General features: G+C 34.6%; 1 protein-coding gene and 1 non-coding gene across 3 annotated transcripts in view; both read left to right on the plus strand.

Annotated features, from left to right (window-relative positions):
* Nucleotides 1–22,292, plus strand: part of GTF2H1 (general transcription factor IIH subunit 1) — a 31,590-nt gene extending 9,298 nt beyond the window's left edge. The window contains exons 2-15 of one of the 2 annotated variants that reach the window (XM_016134347.2): nt 6–174; nt 2,744–2,936; nt 3,709–3,874; nt 4,827–4,920; nt 6,282–6,431; nt 6,562–6,641; nt 9,361–9,488; nt 9,603–9,690; nt 12,494–12,582; nt 12,957–13,074; nt 16,536–16,626; nt 17,089–17,204; nt 18,570–18,662; nt 21,051–22,292. In XM_016134347.2, coding sequence (XP_015989833.1) covers nt 21–174; nt 2,744–2,936; nt 3,709–3,874; nt 4,827–4,920; nt 6,282–6,431; nt 6,562–6,641; nt 9,361–9,488; nt 9,603–9,690; nt 12,494–12,582; nt 12,957–13,074; nt 16,536–16,626; nt 17,089–17,204; nt 18,570–18,662; nt 21,051–21,137 — 1,647 coding nt within the window. In that variant the 5' untranslated portion in view covers nt 6–20 and the 3' untranslated portion in view covers nt 21,138–22,292. The remainder of the gene's footprint in view (nt 1–5; nt 175–2,743; nt 2,937–3,708; nt 3,875–4,826; nt 4,921–6,281; nt 6,432–6,561; nt 6,642–9,360; nt 9,489–9,602; nt 9,691–12,493; nt 12,583–12,956; nt 13,075–16,535; nt 16,627–17,088; nt 17,205–18,569; nt 18,663–21,050) is intronic. The other variant, XM_016134346.2, reaches the window with a different exon arrangement.
* LOC118603269 lies at nt 20,248–20,349 on the plus strand. The gene has a single exon (XR_004951150.1). It is a non-coding gene; the product is annotated as a U6 spliceosomal RNA (small nuclear RNA).
* Nucleotides 22,293–23,017: the final 725 nt, after the last annotated feature.

The raw sequence follows: 23,017 nt of genomic DNA on the forward strand, positions 1-23,017 counted from the left end.
ATTAGCACCTTCTAGCCATCATGGCAACTTCATCTGAAGAAGTTTTGCTGATTGTAAAGAAGGTCCGTCAAAAGAAGCAGGATGGAGCTCTATACCTCATGGCAGAAAGAATTGCATGGGCACCTGAAGGCAAAGACAGATTTACAATCAGCCACATGTATGCAGATATTAAATGTAAGTACTACCCTACGGTGGATTTACTGGTTCAGATGGTTCACACATTTAATATGTTGATAGATGATGCCAACTTGCCCTTTAATACAATTGTATCATTTAAGCAAGTTGTCTAATTAATCTTTAGTTATGTGGCCATCATCTGTTGAGAAGATAGACCCAATTTTATACTGAATATAGATGGGAAAAATGCAGAGAGAGCATAATTTTTTATATCCTTTTTTTTACAGTTTTTACGTATGAGGGCAAAAATTAAAATCTCTTTTCTTTCCAAATTTTAATAATTCAAAGGTTAACTTTGAATTATTACCCAGGGGGCTTGGTACTTTGTAGCTCAATATACAATGATAATAATAATAATAATAATAAGCACTAAGCAAATCCTGGGATTTAGAACCTCTACTCTGAAAGGGAGTTCTGCAATTCACCTACCTAAAGATTTGAATAAGAGAGACCCCAGGGGAGTCTAGACAACAAAGTCTTTGACAAATTGCAGTATCTTAACTATGATGAGTAATACGTATTTATTTATTTTCCTGGGTATAAGATTCTCCGAAATAAAAATGGTATGTAGATTTCAAGGAAGATAACATCCTGAAAAATAGACAACCCACAGCTTGCAAGTGTTCAGTTTACAAATGTCTTTTGTGTATGAACAGTTGCCCTAAGGACTTACCTCTACTTGGTGGTGGAAAAGACCAAGATACTCATGTTTCTCCACTGAAATATCTCAGAATCTTAATTTTCAAAAGGAAGTACTGTTTAAAATTCATCATAAGTCAGTACCGCCTTAGCATCTGGTCTTTTATGCACTGTTCTAGTAAGATTACCTTCTTTTAAAATTTTGTTTCTGAGAGGAAATGCCTTACCAAATTTTTGACATTAGTCTTACAAACTAATATTTGTGCTAGAATAGACTCATAAATTAGGAACTGCTTGTATTAGTATTTCTATTAAATGGGAAGCTAGCTCTATAGCTTTTGCAAAACACACTCATCGTGATACCCACAGCATGCAATAAAAAATGCCTACCTCCTATTTCTCCACAATTCTCAGCTATTGGAGAAGAGAGCACAGATGAGAATCTAGATCTGCACCAGATCAGTTTTTGTTTGAAGTTGAATATTTGACAAAATGTCCACTGGCGAAAGACACCATTGAAAGTTATCAATAATAAATTACTAAGATGAAAATCAGCAGTTAGTTTAAAAACTTCAGAAGTAGGCCACTCAAGGGCAAGAGCTAAGATAGAGCAAGGATAAAGCAGTGACTGAGAAAAGATGCCAGGGAAGGAATTATAGTTTGTTCTGGGAAAATAGGAAAATGGAACAGGCTGGCAGACAGTGTATATTGTTTCATTTTGCTGCATTTGGCAGAAAGATGTTTCATCTAAAATGTTGGTTTTCAATGAAGATGAAAAAATTTCTATTTAGGTTAGATTGAGCTGAGAGTTCTAGGCAGCATGTTCATGCTACCATGAGTCCCCCATTTAATGGGACAAAGCCCCTCCATCTCTTTTTCCTTTACAAAGACAAGTACTACTTGCCATGGAGGCCCACTCTTTGAGAATACAAGTTCTTTGTTATATAGATACAGTTTGACATTCCCAGCGCCAATTTATTATGAAAATGTTTAAAGTTATGGAAAAATTTAAAGAATGGTACAACATATACCTGTATAACATCTCACCTAAATACTACAGTTACTATTTTGCGATATTTGCTTTTTATGTCTGTGTACACTTTGCTTATATTATCACACCAAGAAAATTTTAACAATATTCAGACTATTTTTAGATTTCCCCAGTTGTCTCAATAATGCTTCTTAGAGTTGTGACTTTAAAATCAGTGTTCAATCTATGTTCACGTATGTAGTTGTAGTTTCTTTAGTCTCTTCGTTAAGAGTATAGGTTTGTAGAATATCACTCATTCTAATTATGTCTGATTGTCTCTTGAAGGTTTTAATTTATTCCTGTATACCTGTATTTCTTACAAACTGAAAGTCAGGTCTACATCCTTGACAATACTCAGGTTAAACATTTCAGCAAGAACAATACATAGTTGGTGGTATTTACTTCCTATTCTGTCATTTCAGAAAGCCCGTTGTATCAGGTTGTCCAGCTTTTAATGATGCTAATTTGATCACTTGGTTGAAGTGGTGACACCAAATCTCAAATGTAAAATTACATATGTTTGCAATTTATAAGTAAGCCATGGGCTATGTTTTAGAGTTTTTTGAATCATGACAAATTTGTATTGTTGATTGGAAGCAGCTGTTCAAAGTGGAGTCTAGACTTCTAATTGGCTGTTTAGAAAACTTTAATGCGATCTGCCTCTGTTGAATGGAAACAAAAGTACTTTACTGTCTGGAGGTGGAAGCAGTGGATGAGAAATGCCACACAGAAAGGATATTGAAGAAGGGAGCAGAGTCTTAGCAGTAAATTCATTGAACCATGCTCTGGTTATGTGGAATTATTTGAGAAAAGTGCATTTCTGCAAAAGAAGTAACCTAGTATATGGCAGTTTCCACAATCTGTCCTCACCTAATTAACCTCATGCCTCTATTTTAGGCCAGAAAATCAGTCCAGAAGGAAAAGCTAAGATTCAGCTTCAGCTGGTGCTGCATGCGGGGGACACAACTAACTTCCATTTTTCCAATGAAAGCACAGCAGTCAAAGAGCGAGATGCAGTGAAAGACCTGCTTCAGCAGCTGCTGCCCAAATTCAAGAGGAAAGCAAATAAAGAACTTGAAGAGAAAAACAGGTGAAGGAAGAAAAGAATAGCCTTTTGAAGAGACACTAGGTTCTCATAGTAAAGTAATAGTCTGTTATTTCTTCTTGTGCTTCAGTAGTGTGATATAGGAAAATACACAGGCTTTAATATCTTTACCTCTGTGTTTCGTCCTCAAATTTAGTATTTTACTGGTTGTTTGGCTTTGGGCTAATGAGAATGCATAACCTCAAAAGTTAACTATCTCAAGCCTAACATCTAATTAGGAATATAACTGAGATTTAAAGGTGCCAAGTTCTCTTTAATTCCTTTCCCAGTTCTCTGTCACAGAGAAGATAATAAACTATTAGAAGTATGTTTATGAATAAGAAACCTAAAAGGAAGCATACTAGTAAAAAGTTGAGAAAGCATGTAAAATGATGAGAATTTCTGATAACAATGAATTATTCGATCACCAGTATCTTTCAGGCCATTAATGCTTATGGCTCTGAGTGCTATCACTGCGAAAAATTGGTTGCTGGAAAACCTCAAGTATACCTTCTCTCTTCCCCATTCACCTTCATTTGTGAAAAAGAATACATACAGTACAATACAAATACAGAAACAATGACTTTACTGGGATATAGAAAGGAATAAGATCAAATCCATGCCCTCAAAGAGTTTGTCTTTGCTTCTTCAGACTTCCATTTAATCACAAAATGACAGTTGTGTGCTTTGATATTTTATGTTGTTAAACTCTTTAAAATGTTACCTAAATGGTGTTTTATTTTAGAAGTTCAATATGTTCAATATGTTTTATCTGCAGAATGCTGCAAGAAGATCCTGTTTTGTTTCAGCTTTATAAAGATCTTGTTGTAAGCCAAGTGATCAGTGCTGAGGAATTTTGGGCCAATCGTTTAAATATGAACTCAACAGAGAGTTCTTCCACATCCAATCATAAGCAGGATGTTGGCATTTCTGCAGCATTTCTGGTATGTGACTCTTCTAGATTTCTGAAGAGGAGGCAAAAAAGAAAGCCCTGATGATTTGTTAACAATGCCATTTCTTTTATAAAGTTTAGCATTTCCTTAAAGTAAATTAATGGAGACTTCAGTATTCGTGGTATTCTAAAATATTTTTTAAATACAACATTTTTTAAATTTATATTTTTGCTAGTTATATTTTCTTGGCTTTTGGACTTGACCCTCACATGCTAGATATCAAATGGGCTTTCGAAAGAGAATCTTTTAGCAATTGGACTAATACTTAGTTCCCCTAATACTTTTAAATTTAGAGCTTTCTGATACCTTTTTTATGATTGCTATATTTTACTTATACTAAATCCCAAGCTAAATATAATGACCATATGAAAAAAGTGAAATTTGTAAAATGTATATTAGAGAAAAATCGAAAATACCTATGGAATTAGGAAAAGGGATTCAGTTAATCTGTACTCTGGGGGAACTGAAGTGGTATTTTTTTATGCATTTAACAAAAATTTGAGTACTAGTTACATGTTTGTCATCTTTCTGGATGCTTAGTAGTGAAATGAATTAATAAAGCCTTAAACAGTCAGATATTTATATAGTAACCAAGATCTATAATAATTTTGGTAACTGTACAGTTTATGTTTAAAGCTCTCCTAAGCTATCAGCCTTTCACCACATGTAAATATGCCTATTCGACCATTTGGATTTTCAAAGAAGCAAATTTTATAGGTCACTAAATTTATGTGAAATCAGCCCAGGCTTCTTTGAGCCCTGTTTCTCTGTAAAAGTAAAAGTGAGGGATTTATCTCTGTCTTTGTAGTTCATTCAGAAAATCTGTTTTTCCACCTTTGTCCAGTGTCTGTTGCATGCGGTATTTCAATGAATATGTATACACACATACATATATATGTGTGTGTTTGCATGTGTATATATAGATATATGGTCTTTATTTTAGGCTGATGTCCGGCCCCAAACAGATGGATGTAATGGTCTGAGATATAATTTAACCTCTGATATCATTGAGTCCATATTTAGGACCTATCCAGCAGGTAAGAAGAATCCATTCTAGGTACTTAAAATATTTGTTTGGATGAATTCAATCAATATCAATGAAAGACAAAAAGTTTTACCTTTACTTCTGATCATGTGCAAAAATATATACATGTAGAATACCTTACCTAGTCCCTGACACGTGGTGGGTGTTAGAGTTTAGTATATAATGTCTATTATCAATTCATTGGTACGATGACTTTACCATTCTTTTCATTGGTGGTTCTTAAACTTTATTTACCCTTAAACATACTTGAGCAAGATGACATGCTCCAGAGGCATCGATACATGAGTCTCTCTATGGCACTAACTCAGATCATCTTTCATGCTGCCTTCAGAGTGACCTTTCTAACTCACAAATCATTTTCCTTGCAGAAACCATTCTAAAAAGATAAACGTATTGACCCCAGCCCTAGTGATTTCTCATGTGCAACCAAGGTTTAGAGCCACTGCTTCAGTTATTCTTCTTACCATACAGTGCTCTCTTAAGCCACATGCTGTTCTATCTTTCCACTTCTTCACTCCTGCCCCTTTCATTCTTAGGAAACATTCTTCTTCCTCATGGTGCAGTTCAAGCATTGCCTCATTGCTACCTCTATAAAATCCTGATTTCTTCAGATATAAGCCTTCTCCTCTTTTCTTCTATAGGGCCTTGTGTCTGTCTCAAAGAGTTAACACATTGTAATGAAAATGTTTTCACATCTCTCTGATAATAACTATATTCACATAGTATTTAGTTATGTGCCAGACACTACTCTGAGGCCTGTATGTATATTAACTCATTTAGTCTTCACAAATACCTTATGAAGTAGGTCGTATTATTACCCCCATATTACAGATGAGGAAAACAATATACAGAGAGAATTACTAATTTACCCAATGTTAAATAGTGGTAAACCTAGAATTTTAAACTTAGGCTCTCTGGTTCAAGAGACTATGCTCTTAACCTCTTTGCTCACTGGACTGTGAGTTTCTGGAGTACTGAACTGTTAATCTACTGGGTTTTGAGGTCTTTATTTCCCCAACACCTAACATAGTGTCTTGGATTGAAAGTGTACATATATAAATGGTCAAACAAGCAAAGTCAGGTCTGACGCCAAGATCCTTGATGTTTCTACTAAACCTTTGGAACTTGTTAATTTTCTTGGTACAAAATAAGATTTTGTTTGTAATTTGTTAGAATTCATATAAGTATCCTCTCAAGTTATATTTCATATTTACAATTAGATTATTATACACAGTATATAAAGTTGAGCAGTTTCATAATCTAGTTTTTGCTATTAGTACATATTTCAACTAATTTGAGAGGTTTTAAGAAATGGAAATTAAAAATGTAACTATTATGGTTTTTCTTCCACAGTAAAAATGAAATATGCAGAAAATGTTCCCCACAACATGACAGAAAAGGAATTCTGGACACGATTTTTTCAGTCTCATTATTTTCACAGGGACCGGCTGAATACAGGGTCAAAGGACCTGTTTGCAGAATGTGCCAAAATAGATGAAAAAGGTAACTTTTTTTTTCCTGACTCACTCTAGCATTTAATTTGCTGCTCTTTAGTCGTTAGTGCTGTTAGTGAATTTTTTAATTTCTGAGAAAAGGAAGAATTGATCAGTCTTTTATTTCACTGATTTTCTAGGGTTAAAAACAATGGTTTCATTAGGAGTGAAAAATCCACTACTTGATCTGACAGCTTTGGAAGATAAACCATTAGATGAAGTAAGTAGTAATAAAAGAATTTATGAGAGAAAAGTCTTTTCCTAGTCTTCAACATTTTTATAGTTTAGATGTCCCACTTGTGAGAATGTAAATCAAACAAAATAGTTATTTGGAGTGATTTATCAGAACTGCTTTTCAGTAGCACTTTTCACTGTTAAAATTGCCTTGTACTCTGCTCGCTTCGGCAGCACATATACTAAAAAGTTGCCTTGTAGAACAGAAATGCCTATATGAGTTACTAAAACTTTTTTAAAAGAATTTTCTAGCTTATTTCCACCCCCCCACCCCACCCCACACACACACTGGTTCTCTAGGTAATAATGAAGGCTTAACATGTTGATGTCTCTGGCTTTGTGCTCTAGCTAACATTAGTCTCTAGAAATGTAGGTAGGTATTAGTAGACAAGGGAAGGATAAACATTTGCCGATTGCCCGCTATTTGCCAAACCTTGAGCGTGCTCATGACCCTTACCCCACACTAGCCACAGTGTGTTTTAACAGCTATGAAGTGTGAGCTGCTTACCTCAACATCATGCCTCTAGACTCATACATTTATCCAATCACAGAGAAAGAGATGATCCCTTCTCATCAAGGCTAATTCCATCCCTGTCTCTATCTTCTAGGCTAGGAAGAACCTGCCTTCCTCAGTGATGCTCTTTACACACTTAGGTTTTATTATATTTTAATTGTCTTGCCCTTCTTTTGGCTCCTTTTCTGCTGGCCATGTACACATGCTCATACTTTTCTTTTTTTTTCCCTAACATTTTCCTCTTACTTTAGTGTATTTACTCACCAGGTGAGAAAACCAATGTTAAAATTTTGTCCAACAGTCTAAATAACAGAAAATAATCCTTGATGCCCAGGTGAGTCATTTCCATAATGAAATTCAGTTTTTCCTTGGTAATTCTCACCACTCAATTACTTCATCTGTGAATCTCAACACATTACAAACATGGCCCTCTTTAAACATTCTTGAAAAATAAAGCTCAGGGAAGCTTAGAGATTACAGTATATTTAATATGATGAGAAAAAAAATTAGTGCTTTTTTAAATAAAAATGATGGTAAATATTATTACACGCACATGTATAACTTTCTTCTTCACTTTGCCTATCACCAGTATCAGTTCAGGCTAAATATACCATAGTTATTAAGTACATAGATTTTAAAACCAAATTACCTGGCTTAAACTCTGTTGTTAACATTTCTAAGTCCAGTTTTCTTTTAAAATGAGGTTAATAATACCGACTGTAGGGGGCTGTAGGAAAATTGGAGAGATGTTGTTTAAGGATACAAACTTGCAACTAATAGGTCAATAAGTTCTGGAATTCTAATGCACAGCACAGTTAACGTACTGTATTATAAATTTCAAAGTTGTTAAGCAATTAGGGCTTATTTGTTTTCACCACAAAAAATAACTAGATGACATGATATTAGAGGTGTTAGCTATACTGGTAATCATACTGTAATGTTTAAATGTATCAAATCAACATATTGTACTCCTTAAACTTATTATATTTCAGTTATATCTCAGTTTTTAAAATGCAGGGGGAAAAAAGTGCTGATGTGATAGGATTGCTACAAGAGTTAAAAGAGCCTGGTATACAGTAGCTTTTCAATAAGTAATAGTTTTTACTTATCAGTATCAGTTTTTTTTAGTGCCTGCATAGTACACCCTTGTATGGATATATAAAATTTATATAACTGATCTCCTTAATGGAAATGTCGGTTGATGCAATTTTTCCTTTGATGCCTCTTCTTTCCCTGTCATCTGCAAGTTGTCGTAACTGTCCCAGGATATTGTCTTGGGCCTCCTTCTGAATTCATTCTCTCCATTTCATTGCTTTAAGTACTAAATATGTAATGATGAATCCCAAATAGCCCTAGTCTGTCTAATCCCAGAACTCTAAAAACACATTTCCAACTGCCTGCTTGATATCTTCACCTAGGTATTTCACAGACACCTCAACCTAACATATCCAAAATGGAACCTTTGATTCCCATCCTCATAAACCTGTTCATTCCTGGATCTTCCCAATCTCAGTTAAAAAAACAAACAAACAAACAAACACACTTTACCATGGACTCAGTTGCTCAAGCCAAACCTAATAGTCTCCTTGATTCCCCCCTTCCTTCTCCTCCAATATTCAGCTCATCAAAAAGCTCTCTATAATACAACTCTGATCTATGTAATAGCTTGTAGCCTAGCATCTCACTAGCTAGTATTTTGGCTCCTTTGGCACAAGGTCTTAATCAACTTACTGTCTATAAGTTCTAACACATAGCACACACTCAATACATGTTTGAAAATGTTATCCCGTTTAATTTTCCAATATCCCAATTTATAGAGCTTGCCTAGACTAATATTGGAAAAGTGATAAAGCTAGAATTGGAATTCATATCTGATTCCAAAGTCCATGCTTTTTTTCCACTGTATTCTGTTGCTTCATTTAATATTTTGCTAATTAGATCGAAAATTGCTCATAAAAAAATGCAGAGCTTAAAATTAAGATGTTTTTGGTCATGATAAAAGGAGTTAGTGGTATTTCTTAATTTTTTATATGTATGATGTCATTTATTTTTAAATGTTTACCTATAAATGCTTAATAATACTTAGAATTAACAAAGTCCCATCATTCAGAAACTTTTTTCAGCTAAGCATGTCTTTTATACATATAAAATCAGAATTTTAATTTTTAATTTGCTAAATTGTTTCTCATAGGGTTATGGCATTTCCTCTGTGCCATCTACTTCTAATTCTAAGTCCATAAAGGAGAATAGTAATGCTGCCATCATCAAGAGATTTAACCATCACAGTGCCATGGTCCTGGCAGCGGGTCTCAGGAAACAGTTAAGTATACATGCAGAGGTGCAGAAACAGGGCTTTCCAAGGTAGTAAGATGAAGTTGTGTTGTTGTCCTGCATGTGGTTTTTAACATTAATTTTTTTTTTATTTGTTTTTAGAGAAGCACAAAATGAACAAAATGGTGAGCCCAGCAGCATTGATGGAAATTCTGGAGATGCAGACTGCTTTCAGCCAGCAGTCAAAAGGGTATGGATGAAAAAGTCTGGAACAGTTAGGGCTTAGGTTTCTCCAGATAACCTTGTACAACTGCTACTACTTTATGTTGATCCTCATTGTTTCAAATGACTTAGTTCTTCTGACCAAAACGTTAAGTATTTGGCTTAAGTCGTAGAATATTTTGAGTACTTCTTCAGTTTGGCTTGCCAGAAAACTTTCCATGGACTCAAATCTGTATTTTTATTATTTGTTTGGATTTTTCCCCCTTCACATGTACACATATACACACAACGAGTATTGACAATGTATTGACAATGAGTTAGTTCTGTTTTCCAGGAAAGAGTATCAATGAAGGCAGTATGAGAGGAAAACCAAAGATTTGTGTATATGATTTTAAAAGATAAGATTTGACCCTCATTATGAAGCCTAGCATTTTAAGACTAGATACGTCTTTTCATTAAATATTGAAGAAATCACTTCAGATGTGGGGGAGTATAAACAGAGTTATCTACGTATGTATTCCTTTTTTCCCTGCAACTTTGCCAAGCTACTTTATCCTTTTTTTTTTTGTTTCTTCCTCCCTAATTATAAAAATAAATTATGATAAAGCTTTCTGTAGGGTAATATATATTATAGTTTTAAAGATTTATGCCCTTAATTCCACTTATGGACAGTATTCCACTTTGGACATTTATTTTTTAAAAAAATTAAGATATGCAAAGATGTAGATCAAAATACTCATTACAACATTTTAGAAAATGGCAAACATCCTAATATCTGTGGTACATCCATACAATGAAGATTGATACAGCCATTAAGAAATCGGACCTTACCCTGGGTGCACCAGGATCCGGGGGCACGCCGCAAGCGTGTGGGAGGAGACGCCCCACCTTCAGAGATCCAGTTCTTAAGGGGAAATGGCAACATCCATAGGTCAGAGGTGGAAGTTGGGGGGTGGGCAGATGAAATTAAAGGGGGGGGGAAGAACTGTAAAAGGATTAATGATATATTGAATTAAAAATAGTTCATATATACCTTAACAATAGTTCAAATTCAAGAAACCATTTTTTGAATTGTCTAAAATATTAGGTGGTGGGAAACAAAATGAATAAGAGTTCTTGTCCTCAGAGTTTAGAATCTCTAAGTAAAACAAAATCGAAAGAATAATTACAAAACAAAACTTAAAGTATGATAGTTATGTTATTTACAGTAGAAACCAAAGAGAATATAAATAAGTAAGTAGAACATTTTACAGAACAGATCGTATGATATAACTTCACGTTGGGGAAAAAAAAGTTTATGAACTTTAAAAAGGCCTTTAAAAGAATATGCCACATGGTTATCTTTCTGTAAAGGAATTGTGGGTAAGTCTTATACTTTATTTCCTATATTTCAGTAACTTAATATGTTTCTGTAGGCATATGTACCTTTAAAATTAGCAAAGCCAATAAGATGTTTTTCTGATTAAGAAAAATAAAACTAAAATTAAGTTAAAGAAGAAATCTAGGAAATTATGTTCTTCGCACTACTTTTTCACTAAGTAGCCTTGATTCTTGGTAGTAAGAAATTTGTGAAAAATCACCGTGTGACTTTTCACAATATTCAATAATAAATGCTGATTCTAGATATTCTTTCAAGTCAGTAGTTGTCTGCTGTGTTCTGCAGAGGGTTTCGTAGAATGAAAAATTTAGAAGTAATAATAGAGTCTTTATATTTATGGAGTTTTCAATTCAGTATAAAAGTTAGGTGACCTAACCATGCTGTAGCAGAAGTTTACAGTTCGGGTTATGGGCGGTTGGGTAGGGACATAACTTAGGTAAGGCAGCAGCAAGAGCGAAAATAAGCTTGACATATATGAAAAGTAATGAAGACATTAGTATGCCTTGAAGTTGGCTGACAAGTATAGAATTGAAAAAGTAGTATTAAATTAGGCTCAGTCTAAGTTAAGTGTATTATTCCGAATATGATGCGGAAGTCAGATTTGTTTCTCTACTACAGGAGGGCTATTCAGACTCTTAAAAAACAGGTCACTTAAAATACTAAGTTTTCAAGTTGATCTTTTTTGTGATATATTTAATAAATGCTTTGATCGCAGTCTTGGTAGCTACAGGTGAGAGTTGACCAGATGAATTTTATAGTTGTGTAAAGGATGAAATATTATAGAATTATTTTCACAAATTGTCTTCATGTATTTTTTATAATTAATGTGTTTTAGTATAATGGTATAGAAATTTTGCAGTTTGTTACTAGTGCAGGAGAGAACTGTATATGATAGTAGTATATGATAGTATATGATAAACATGGCATTTCAGAGTCAGTGGGAAAAGACAGCTTATTCTACAAAAGGTTATTAGGAAGACTAATAATTTAGTAAAAAGAAACTCAGATTTCCTACCTTACTCTTTATTCCAAAGTAAATGCCAAGTGGATCAAAGATTTAAGCAGGAAAAAAAAAAAAATATCCACAGAAGAATAAGCAAAAGGAATAATTAAAACCGAAAACTACCAAGTTGGGAGGAAAGGTATTTGCAACCCGTAAAATAAAAATTAGTCTTTTACACCTTTGGGAAAAAAAAATAGTAAAATACATATTTTCACCTACTAGATTGTCAAAAAGTAAAAGTTCAGTAATAATATGGTCTGAGTGTAAGCTGGCATAAGTGGTTGGTGAGAAAACAGGTTCAACCGTCCATAGAGTGGTCATCTCTAAGAAGCGAAGCTCGTGGTGGGAAGACTTCATAATTTACTCTCTGTACGATTTTATTTTTTCAGTCATGTTTATTTCTTTTACAAGGGAAAGCCATGATAAAAAGTTTTTTGTTAATAATTATAGGCGAAGTTACAAGAGTCCATTGAATATGAAGACTTGGGAAAAAATAATTCCATAAAAACAATTGCACTCAATCTCAAGAAGTCAGATAGGTAAGTTTTGTCAATATTAAATTAACTTGGGACAGAATAGTTATATAACAAAGGTCATACTAGAATTTGCTCTGCAAGTATGGCATTCAAGTTTTAGTTAGTTTGTTACCATAAAAGTACAGTGTCCTTTTGCCTTAAAAATTTGCTTTATGTATCTCAGGAAAGGATCCTAAAGGATCAAAGCCAAGGACATAAATATTGGTTCTCTTTGCTATTTTCTTCTCATTACCCTTATATGAACTATTTTATTAAAATCTCTTTATATTATAATCACTTTTTGCTTTGGGGAAAATATATTGAGACTTGCTAAAATATTTGAAAGACAAACGTTGATTTTACAAATAGTAGTTTCTTTCTCCTTTGCCAACCTTTAGGTATTATCATGGTCCAACTCCAATCCAGTCACTACAGTATGCAACAAGTCAGGACATTATTAATTCTTTTCAAAGTATTAGACAAGAAATGGAAGCTTATACACCCAAATTAACTCAGGTAGGTAATTTATACTGTTTGAAAACCAGAATTATGGAAGTAGCTCCATATTGTAGCGGTTAGCTCGTCTGCTTTACACGCAGAAGGTTCCGGGTTCTCACCCCAGGTGGAGCCACTGGCCATACCCCGGGGACACCAGGCCCCAGGTGCGCTCTGTGAGCCTGTGGGAAGAGACACCCCACCTTCAGAGATCCAGTTTTTAAGGGGAAAAGGCAACATCCATAGGTCAGGGGTGGAAGTGGGAGGGGGGAAATAAAGAGGGAGAAAAAAAAATTCCCATAGATGCTTCTTCATTTTATGAGCACAACCAAATTAAACTATAACATATATTAATTGGGTTTAAAGACATATTTCTGCTAAACTGAGAATATCAAGGTAGGGAGAAAAGATATTGGGCATATTTAAGAAGTGTCTGAAGATAAGATGATAATGAAAACTAAGATGAGTTTTGTGATTGCTGAATTTTCCCCCCATTTACACAGATTTATTGGTAAAGATCTCCAAAATACTTCCAGACATCATTTTGCATGGCCTCAAACTCAGAACATATAAAACAGCTCATTCTTCATTCTTTCCCACCCTATTCATACATCAGTTGATTAGCAAGTTCTGTCAGTTCTTTAGTATTTCCTGACTCCATTTACCTTGGTTTAGGCAAACCTCATCAGTTTGGCACACCGCAACCGCAGGTTATCTTTCTAAAAACATAAATCCGATCTTATCACTCTGCAGCTTAAAAACCTTCACCGCCCTCCTTCGTTTCCATTGTAATTATCTGGATGTCCTTCTCCGGCATGCCAGACGCTTTATAATTTGACCCTATCCACATTTCCAGTCCCAACTCCAGCCATATCACCACCATTCCCTACCACACATAACCAAGAGTCCTGTATTCCATCCTAACACACTAAACTACCCAAGTTTGTTTAATCATGTTATCTTCATGTTTCCTTGCTTTTGCTCATGCTTTCTCTCTTAGAATGCCCTTACCCTGTTGTGCTCCTGAAGAGCTAATAATTATTTAAAACTCAGCTCAGATTTTATTACCTCCCTAAAAGCAATCCACAATATACACAGTAACAAGTTTTTACCTTTTCTGTTTTTATAAATACCAAGGCACTGAGTTTATACCTGTGCTTATCACATGTTGCGACTTATATTTACTTTTCATTTTGAAGTAATCTCAGATTTACAGAAAGTTGTAAAATGTTTTCTGACCCATTTTGTGAGTAGATCCCTTTATCCCTAAATATTTCAGTGTGTTGCCCAAAACAAGACATTCTCATATGTAACACAATAAAGTTATGTAAACAATAAGTTAGCGTTAATAAAAGTGTTACCTAACCTAAAGGTCTTACAAAAATTTCACTAGTTGTACCACTAATGTCCCTTATAGCAAAAGAAAACTTTACTTGATCCAGTATCCAAGTCAGGTTCATGAGTTGCATTTAGTTTTCATGTCTCTGTAGTCTCCTTTAAAATGGAATCATTTTCAATCTTTCTTTGCCTTAATCACCTTGATACTTGAAGAGTAGTAGCTAGTTTTTTTGTAGACTGCCTTTAATTTGAGTATCTCTAATGTTTCCTTAAGACTGTAGTGACATTATGCATTTCGAGCAGGAATACCACCTAAGTGATATCTAAATGATGTGTTATCCTCAGTGCATTATATCAGAAAGCACATACTTAGGATCACTTGGTTAAGGTAGTTTCTCTATCAAAAAGTTACTATTTTTTTCTTTGTAATAAGTATCATGTGAAATACTTTAAGACTGTATTCTCTTTCCCATCAAACTTTTTACCCATTAGTTTTTTGGAATCCTTGATGATTCTTTCCAAAAGCAATTATTACCATGCTAGTGGTTAAATGTTGATTTTCCAATTCCATCATCCACTCTACATTTATTAACTTACATTGTGTTAAAAAGATCTTGCTTCCTTTCTCCTGTGTTTGTTTATATCTGCATGAATCCATGGATTCTTACATTCTATGAGTTATATAGGTCGTTGATATTTTTTTTCTTTTTTTAAACTAAGGTCTATTTTGCATGCAGTAAAATTTATCTTTTTTAGTATATTCTGTGAGTTTGAATAAATATATACAGCTGTGTAACCAACTCAAGATTTAAAAAAAAAAATTTTTTTTTGACACCTCCAAAAAAATGTACCTATGCCTCTCTGTAGTCAGAGCCTTCCCAAGCCCTTCATACTGGCTTCTTTCTGATAGTGTCCTTACCACTTTTTGAGCACTCTCTTACTTTATGGCACAGTGAGATAGATGTTCCAGGTTCATCTTATACTTTCCCTGCCCCAGCCATACAATCTTCCTTTTAGTACTGGATAGATTTAGAAACCAAGATCTCTGTACTGGGTGTACTCAATGCTATTGGGATGTCATTTGCTACTGGTATTATTGTCTCCTCAGCAGACAGAGCTAGGAAATATATTATGTACACATAACAAATTTGAGCTTATTTGACTACTCCTTTCCTATTAGGCTATAATTGCCCAAGTAGACCGACCTAACTTTTTTAAGCTGTGATCAGTCTTAAATATTAACATTTTTTCCCACATCTACCTTCTCCTCACCCTATACCTCCTAAAAATAATTTCATTATCTGAGACACATGAATTGAGTCAGGAAGGCCCAAGAGACGATGTGTCCTCAGGTAAGTATACTTAAGTATAGCTAGTGACTAGTCAAAAAGCTCAGTAGTCACAGAAGCTTCTGGTTACAATGTATTATAAAATTTCTGACAAAAGGAAATAGGAGTAAAGTGAACTCCCATGCCCCTTTAACTTGTGGTTGTCATGTGTTTTATTGTATGCCAAGCTTAATTTATTTTTTTATCCAGCCCATATACTAATGATTTATGCTTGTGAAAGCTCCATTGAAAACCTTTAGACACACTAACCCTGCACTTGAACTGTTCGACAAATGATTTGTTCCTCTCTATAGCCACAGTGCTTATTAAGTACTCATTGAATAAATAGGTCAAAATGTTGATACTGACACAGTAAGGAATACATTTTTTTCCCCTTTTCACTAAGTATATCCAGTTCATTGAAAAATGACAAATGATGTATTTCTGCTCTGTTGGGTTTTTTTCCCCTCAGCTGCCAGAAAGAATATGTGTCAACATATTATTTTACTTGACTTGTTTTCTTTCCTTAAACTCAATTTTTCCTTCAATAGTAAGTTGAAGTTAAAGTTGAATCGGTGCTTAAGAAAAGGCTTAAAGCTTGTGAGTTTTGAGGTACCTGTGGACTTTCCTGGTATTCCTGAAAGTTTAGTAGGTATTCTCTGGCTTCTTGGAAAGTAATCCACTCCGGTGCTATAAAGTATGTATTTTTACAGGAATAAAGACTTACTGGACATTTTGCCATAAAACAGAAATGTTAAGTAAGAAAGATGGCAAAAAAAAAAAAAAAAGGAAAACTATTCTCTTTGTTTCTTTCAGGTTCTCTCAAGTAGTGCTGCCAGTAGTACCATCACAGCACTGTCACCTGGAGGAGCACTTATGCAGGGAGGGACACAGCAAGCCATAAACCGTACGTGCTGCGACACCTTCTATTGCTATCCCTTTACTGAAATAAGCTCTAAAGAGCAAGTTGAGGGGAGGGCTAAAGTTTTATTGGTTTTTCTTTGGAATATCTCTGGGATTTTTGTTTAGTTTTTATGCATCCAGATCTGGAAACATCTTGATAACTTAGGTTTCAGAATTGTCTTAATATTACAAATAGTGGCATATTAGTAGTCTTAAACCATTATAAAACCTTTCTTTTTTTCCCTCCTATCTCTTAGAATAAAGGGGAACCTAAAAGTTTTCTCAAAATCCCAAGAGAATTTAAATTCTGTGATGTCAGCCACAAAGTCAGTAATTTGTTTCAGAATAGTACATCCTGCTCTGGCAATTTGGAAAGTGCGCATATTCACATTTATTCTCTGGTCATTCTTGTAGAGACTATACGCATATGAAAATATCTTTTATCCTGTGAACCTTTGTTTTGCAGAAATGGTGCCAAATGATATTCAGTCTGAATTGAAACACCTGTATGTGGCTGTTGGGGAACTACTGCGGCACTTCTGGTCCTGCTTTCCTGTTAATACACCATTCCTAGAAGAAAAGGTCAGAACCAGTTCTAGACATAGCCAGTTTTTGTGGTAGTGTGAATTCATGAGGTAGTATTTTGAAATTGGAAAGTGGTTTTAAGTGTTTACCATGTGCCAGGTAACTACTTGAGTAACTACTTTGAATACATTATTTCATTTAAGCCTGTTAGCAGCTTGATGGAATAGGTGTTGATACCAATTTTATAGTTGAAGAAACTTGAGATTCAGACTAGTTCCGCCAGTTTTGATCATACATCTTAAAACTTGTATTTACCTCTGAGCCACTAAAAGTGACTAAAGAACAGAGACCCAAAACAAGTCACATCAGTAAAATTATTTACTTGATACAGTTTTTAGAGGCAATTAAATATAAACTGAGCTTGACAACAAATATGACACTATCTATTCAACACCAAAACCCTTCTAACCAATTAAAGGACAGTTGACAAATGGAAAAATATTTATAGTATTAATAGTAATAGCTTTACTATACAGATTGCTCTTATAAACAGTTTTTAAGAGAAAGATAAAAGCCCCATTAAAAATAATAAGCAAAAGAATTTTAACAGTTCACTAAAAAAGGCAAATGGCCCAATAAACCTAAGCAGAAATTTTCATGCTCACTAATATTCAAATAACTGATCTTTAAAACAACAGTGAAAGAATATTTTTCATCTATAATCTGGAAAAGAAGAAAATCCTTAAAATAATCACTATTGGCTAAGTTGCTAAGGGAATAGCCCTTTCTTCCCCTACTAGTACTTACCTTTTGAAAAATGCTTTGACCAGAAATTCAGTGTTTAGAAATTTAACCTAAGGAAATAATTAAGAACGTGTGTAAATATTTAGCCATAGAGATGTTCCTCTACCACTGTTTAAGAAAGAAAATGTGGAAATGGCCTAAAAATTATCAGAAGGGGATTGGTTAAGGAAGCATTTTGTATGCTCATACATTAAAATGCTACACATCAATTCAAATGATGACTTGGGTGAATATTTAATGACTGAAAGATGTTTACATTAAACCAAGTGAAATTTTAAATCTATACTATATATTTTCTATATATGTACATTTATACTCATGCACAAAAAATGTCGAGGATATGAATTATGAACCAAAGTGTTTAATCTATGAATGGTAGAATAGAATAAGTACATTTTTATTTTCTTCTGTTTGCTTTTTTAAAATTTTTCTACAGAAATCATTCATTACTTTTGGGATAGTTTTTTTAATTTTAAAAAATTATGTTAGATATTGTTTTTCCGCATGGTGGAGCCAATTAATCTCAAAAAAGTAACTTTCCTTTGTGTATTTTTCTCGTGCTTTCTATAGGTTCTTTGAGATTTCTCTAAAATTCACTATTTCTCTCACCTTTTTTAGGTAGTGAAAATGAAAAGTAATTTGGAACGATTCCAAGTTACAAAGCTCTGCCCATTCCAAGAAAAAATTCGAAGACAGTATTTAAGCACAAACGTAAGGCAACAATCTGATTTTGGCCTGATTTCTTATGTAGTAAATGATGAAATTAATTTGTTTTGGAGTAAACAAGTAGGTATATTGGGGTTTTTTTTTCTGTTGCTCAGTACTTTTTTGTTTTATTTAAAAAAAAAAATGGAGAAGCAAAGATGAATAGGACATAATCCTAATTTTAAGAAGTTTAAGGTGTGGAGTATGAAACACACACACATAATATGCAATCTGGTAAGTACAGTGATTAGAAATGGGTTTTCTATGACGTTAACGAAGCTGAGCTTCAGAATCTCACTTGCTGGGCCTGTTCCAAAGCCCTGACCATGTGTTCACATGGTCATATGTTTTTGTGAAATATGCAATTAAGTGTACTCAGATAAGGGTACATTCTCTCTACTCTGACTTCCCTTATATTTCACTTTCCTTTGTGTTTCATAGCATAAGGCTCGCAGCATACATTTGGGATTCGAGGTGGAGGAAGTCAAGTTGAGGATACATTTTATTTGGGCTTAGTGGGTTAATCTATGTGTTTTTCAATCACTTCTATGTATAGTTAAGCTATTGTTAATTATCTTAGTGTAGAAATGGGTTTAAGGAATGCTTGTATTGCTTATCTTGTCAACTCATCTGACATTGGGACATTGGAGTGCAGGACCAGAGTATGTAAGTGGTATGAATGTGTTCCACAGTCCTAGCACAAAAAGAGCATGGGTAGAGAGAAAACAAGATTTGAAATAAATGAACCCAGAAACCAGTCTGTAGAAAATTCTTCTAGGCATCCAGTGTGTAAAACTATAAGCAAGGTTTTGATTCTCATTGATATCTAGGATGATCTTTCTTTTTTTAAGCTTTTTATTAAAATATAGTTAAAATATATTAGTTTTAGGTGTACACCTCAGAGTACTATTTTTTAATGATAAAATGTAGAATGCATTTAGAAGAGTGTATAAAATACATATGCTTTTTAAAATAAAGCAAATACTTCTGTACCCACCAATTGCAGTAAGAAATAGAACATTACCAGTTACCTATAGGCATTCCCCGAGTGCCCCATCCAGTTGCCTATTCCTACTTCTCCAAGGCCATGACTAACCCAGGCATTCATAATCATCTTCACGCTTTAGTCTATGTGTATGTTCCTAAAAACACTTTGAAAACCTGGGGAGCAAGCACAAACCTAGCAATGCAAAGAAAAGCAGAAATTGCCAGTCTGTGAACAGTTGCTGGGTTATAGTCTGCCTGAAGCTTCCCTGATTGTTTACAGAAGGGTGGGGCAGTGGGTGAGATAGTGAGTGGAAAGCACCACTTTGTGCCCAGGACTTTTAGGTTTGTTTTTAATACAAAACTAGAGCAACCACACAAGATCGTTTTATGATCTCCATCGCCATACTGCTAGAATTGACTTGTAGACTTTACAAGAATTTTACTTCCAACTACATAAGCACTGCCCACCTCTAAGGAAACAGATATTCCGAAGACATTATACTTCTGGAGCCTTTCTCTGCTTAATGACCATTGTGGTCCTGTTGACTTCTAGTTATGTCCATGATGAGGTCAAAATTTTTTCTACTCAAGATATATAGTCCTTTGCTGTTTCAGCAGTACAGGTACTAAAATTGGAACAAGACAGAGATTAGCATGGCTCCTGCGCAAGGATGACATGCAAATTTGTGAAGTGTTCCATATTTTTGTGCACATGTCACAGGCATCAAAAAAAAAATTATGTGTGTGTGTGTGTTTATATTCCTGACCTAAGAAATGGCATAGTACTTGTTTATTAAGTATTGAAAGCATTTAGATTTTCTACAGTCTACTAAGTTATATTGAAATCCTGAAATGTCCTAGCTAGAAAAGGCCATAGAGGACATAAAAAAATGCTTCACAAGATTGGCTATGCAGCAGAATGAACTGCAGGAGCTTCTGAAAAATCTAAATTCCTGTGTCTCAGCCCAGACCTGCTGGACCAGAATTTTCAGGGGGTTAGATATTTTTCAGATGTTCTATAAGATAATGTTGATGCTACCTACCACCCTGGCCATAGTCAAGACTAATATTTAAATCTAGAAATCACCAGTTTAGTTTACTTCCTCTTCTGACAGAAGGAAAGGCCTAGAGCACAGTTACAACTTTCACGTTGTCCTATAACTGGTTAATGACAGGACAGACATTACAACCCAGACAGCAGGTAAATTTCCAGCCTCTATTGTACCCTACCATCTCTCCTACCTTTCTGTACAAAATGTGTCTGATAACACCTTCACAGAGGGCTTACAAATTGCCTTATTGGGGAAATACAAGTGAGCTTCGAAACTACACTCTGAAGTATATGCCAGATCGGAATCAGAAGCATTCACTTCCTCAGTTCTTTAAGTGTCTTGCTGTGTTTTTCAGTTGGTAAGTCACATAGAAGAGATGCTTCAGACAGCCTACAACAAACTCCACACATGGCAGTCACGGCGTCTGATGAAGAAGACGTGAAGTGTCTGGCTCTCACAGGTTTTTGTGAGATTAAAAGAACTGTTACCTGCAGTGACTCTGGAAACCTGGCCTGACAGACATGCAGATGATCACACAGAAGTGACAAGAAACATCTGCACCACGCCAGCTCTTGGAGCTGATGCTGTCGTACTTGCACATTGTGAACTGAAAGGAAAGGAACTGATTAAACGCTGGGGAGGTAAATTAAGGCAGAACCAAAATGAGCTAAGTTGCAAATATATATATATATATATATATATATATATATATATATATATATATATATATATTAAAAAGACACTGTTTACTGCAGTTACTCAGGAACTGCTTTTGATTCACATTAAGCTGCTTTCAGAAATTTAAAAAAAAAAAATCTTTTTAAAAGGGTGCATTGAAAAAATCTGAGGTTTTTTGTTGTTCTTCTGTGTAAATTTTTTTTCTAAGTTTATGGCACAGGGTACACCTTAAGTATTTCTCCTCCATCCTCCACTTGATCCTCAAGTTTTACTGAAGTCTAGTTGTCCCTTATATCAGCAAGTTAGAGTACTTTAAAATAAAACAGAGGGAGACTGTTGCTCAACCATCAGGAAACAGTTGTACTCAGAAGACATCATTGGTCCTGTGTTTCCTACGGAAATAAGAAACAATAAATATTGCACTGAATGTTTGTGGTTTGGAGTCCCTAAATGATAAAGAGGGAACATATTTGCAGAAAGTTGCGTGGGGTTTTTATGCAGAATTTTGTCAGAAGACAATGGCACTGCATGTTTTTCTTTGAGTGCAAATGTACATTGCTGAGATGTTTTTTTAATGGCATGTGCTTTGAAAAAAGGAAATTGCATTTTTAAGAGTTTAAAAATCTTATGAGTGAGAAATATAAGAAATCTTACTTATTTTCACCTTTAGAAAAAAATAAAGATGTTTCTCATATCTGCTTTTCTCCAGTATCTGACTGTTACTGCCCTTGGCGAATCGATAATCATAGCATGAAGACTGAAAAGCCTAAATGCAAAAAAAAAAAAAAAAAGATATATTGTTTCTGGAATCCATGCCGTATTTTGTTCCTAATAGGATCAGCTGACTGTTTAAGACTTTAGATCTATTAAAAGTTACAGAATAAGTAAAACTTTTTATAGATACTCTTTTTAACTGTAATACATCCTGTTATTTCTCCTTACATGTGATATTACTTGGATGGGCTGCTCAAGGGCTACTCGTTCTTTTTTAAAGCCATTTACAAGCTGGTTATCAGCCATTTAAATAGCTAGAACAGTTCAGGACTTGTTCAGACTTTGAACTGGTATAAAGAAAGCAGCAACATCACTTTCTGCTTCAATCCTCATTTCTCTTTCAGATCAGTATAGTAATAGTGTAATCGCTTATAATTTACAGTTTTACAAAGTGCTTTTTAGTTGTTTTATCACCACAACTACTCTAGGAATAGCAATGGAGCAGATAGAAAAAATGTTTGAAATTTAAGAGTATGTCTGCTGGGAAAGGCAAATGTAAAGAATTGCTCTGTTGAGTGCTTTGTTAAAGATTAAGTGGTAAAAATAATGGAACCCAAAGAAAGAAGCCTTTTTCGGGAACTGGGTAGGCTTCACAAAAGAGGTAACATTTTAGTTAAGCCTTGAAGGTTGAGTAGGGAAAAAGATGATGAAGTTATGAAGGCTTCGAAAGAGCCCAGTGTGTTAGGGAAACTGTGTTTGTTAGGTGGAGGGTTGGGAAATAAGAGGCTGGGAAAATCAGTTTAATTCAGGTGAATGGGCTTTTATGCCAAGGTAAGAAATTTAGACCTTACCCATTAGGCATGGGGGACCTCAGAGAAAATTTTGAGCAAATAAATGGATTTTCTGAAGATTTTTTTTTTATTATTTTTG

Source organism: Rousettus aegyptiacus, unplaced genomic scaffold, assembly GCF_014176215.1.
Source record: "Rousettus aegyptiacus isolate mRouAeg1 unplaced genomic scaffold, mRouAeg1.p scaffold_m13_p_5, whole genome shotgun sequence".
Classification (NCBI taxonomy): domain Eukaryota; kingdom Metazoa; phylum Chordata; class Mammalia; order Chiroptera; family Pteropodidae; genus Rousettus; species Rousettus aegyptiacus.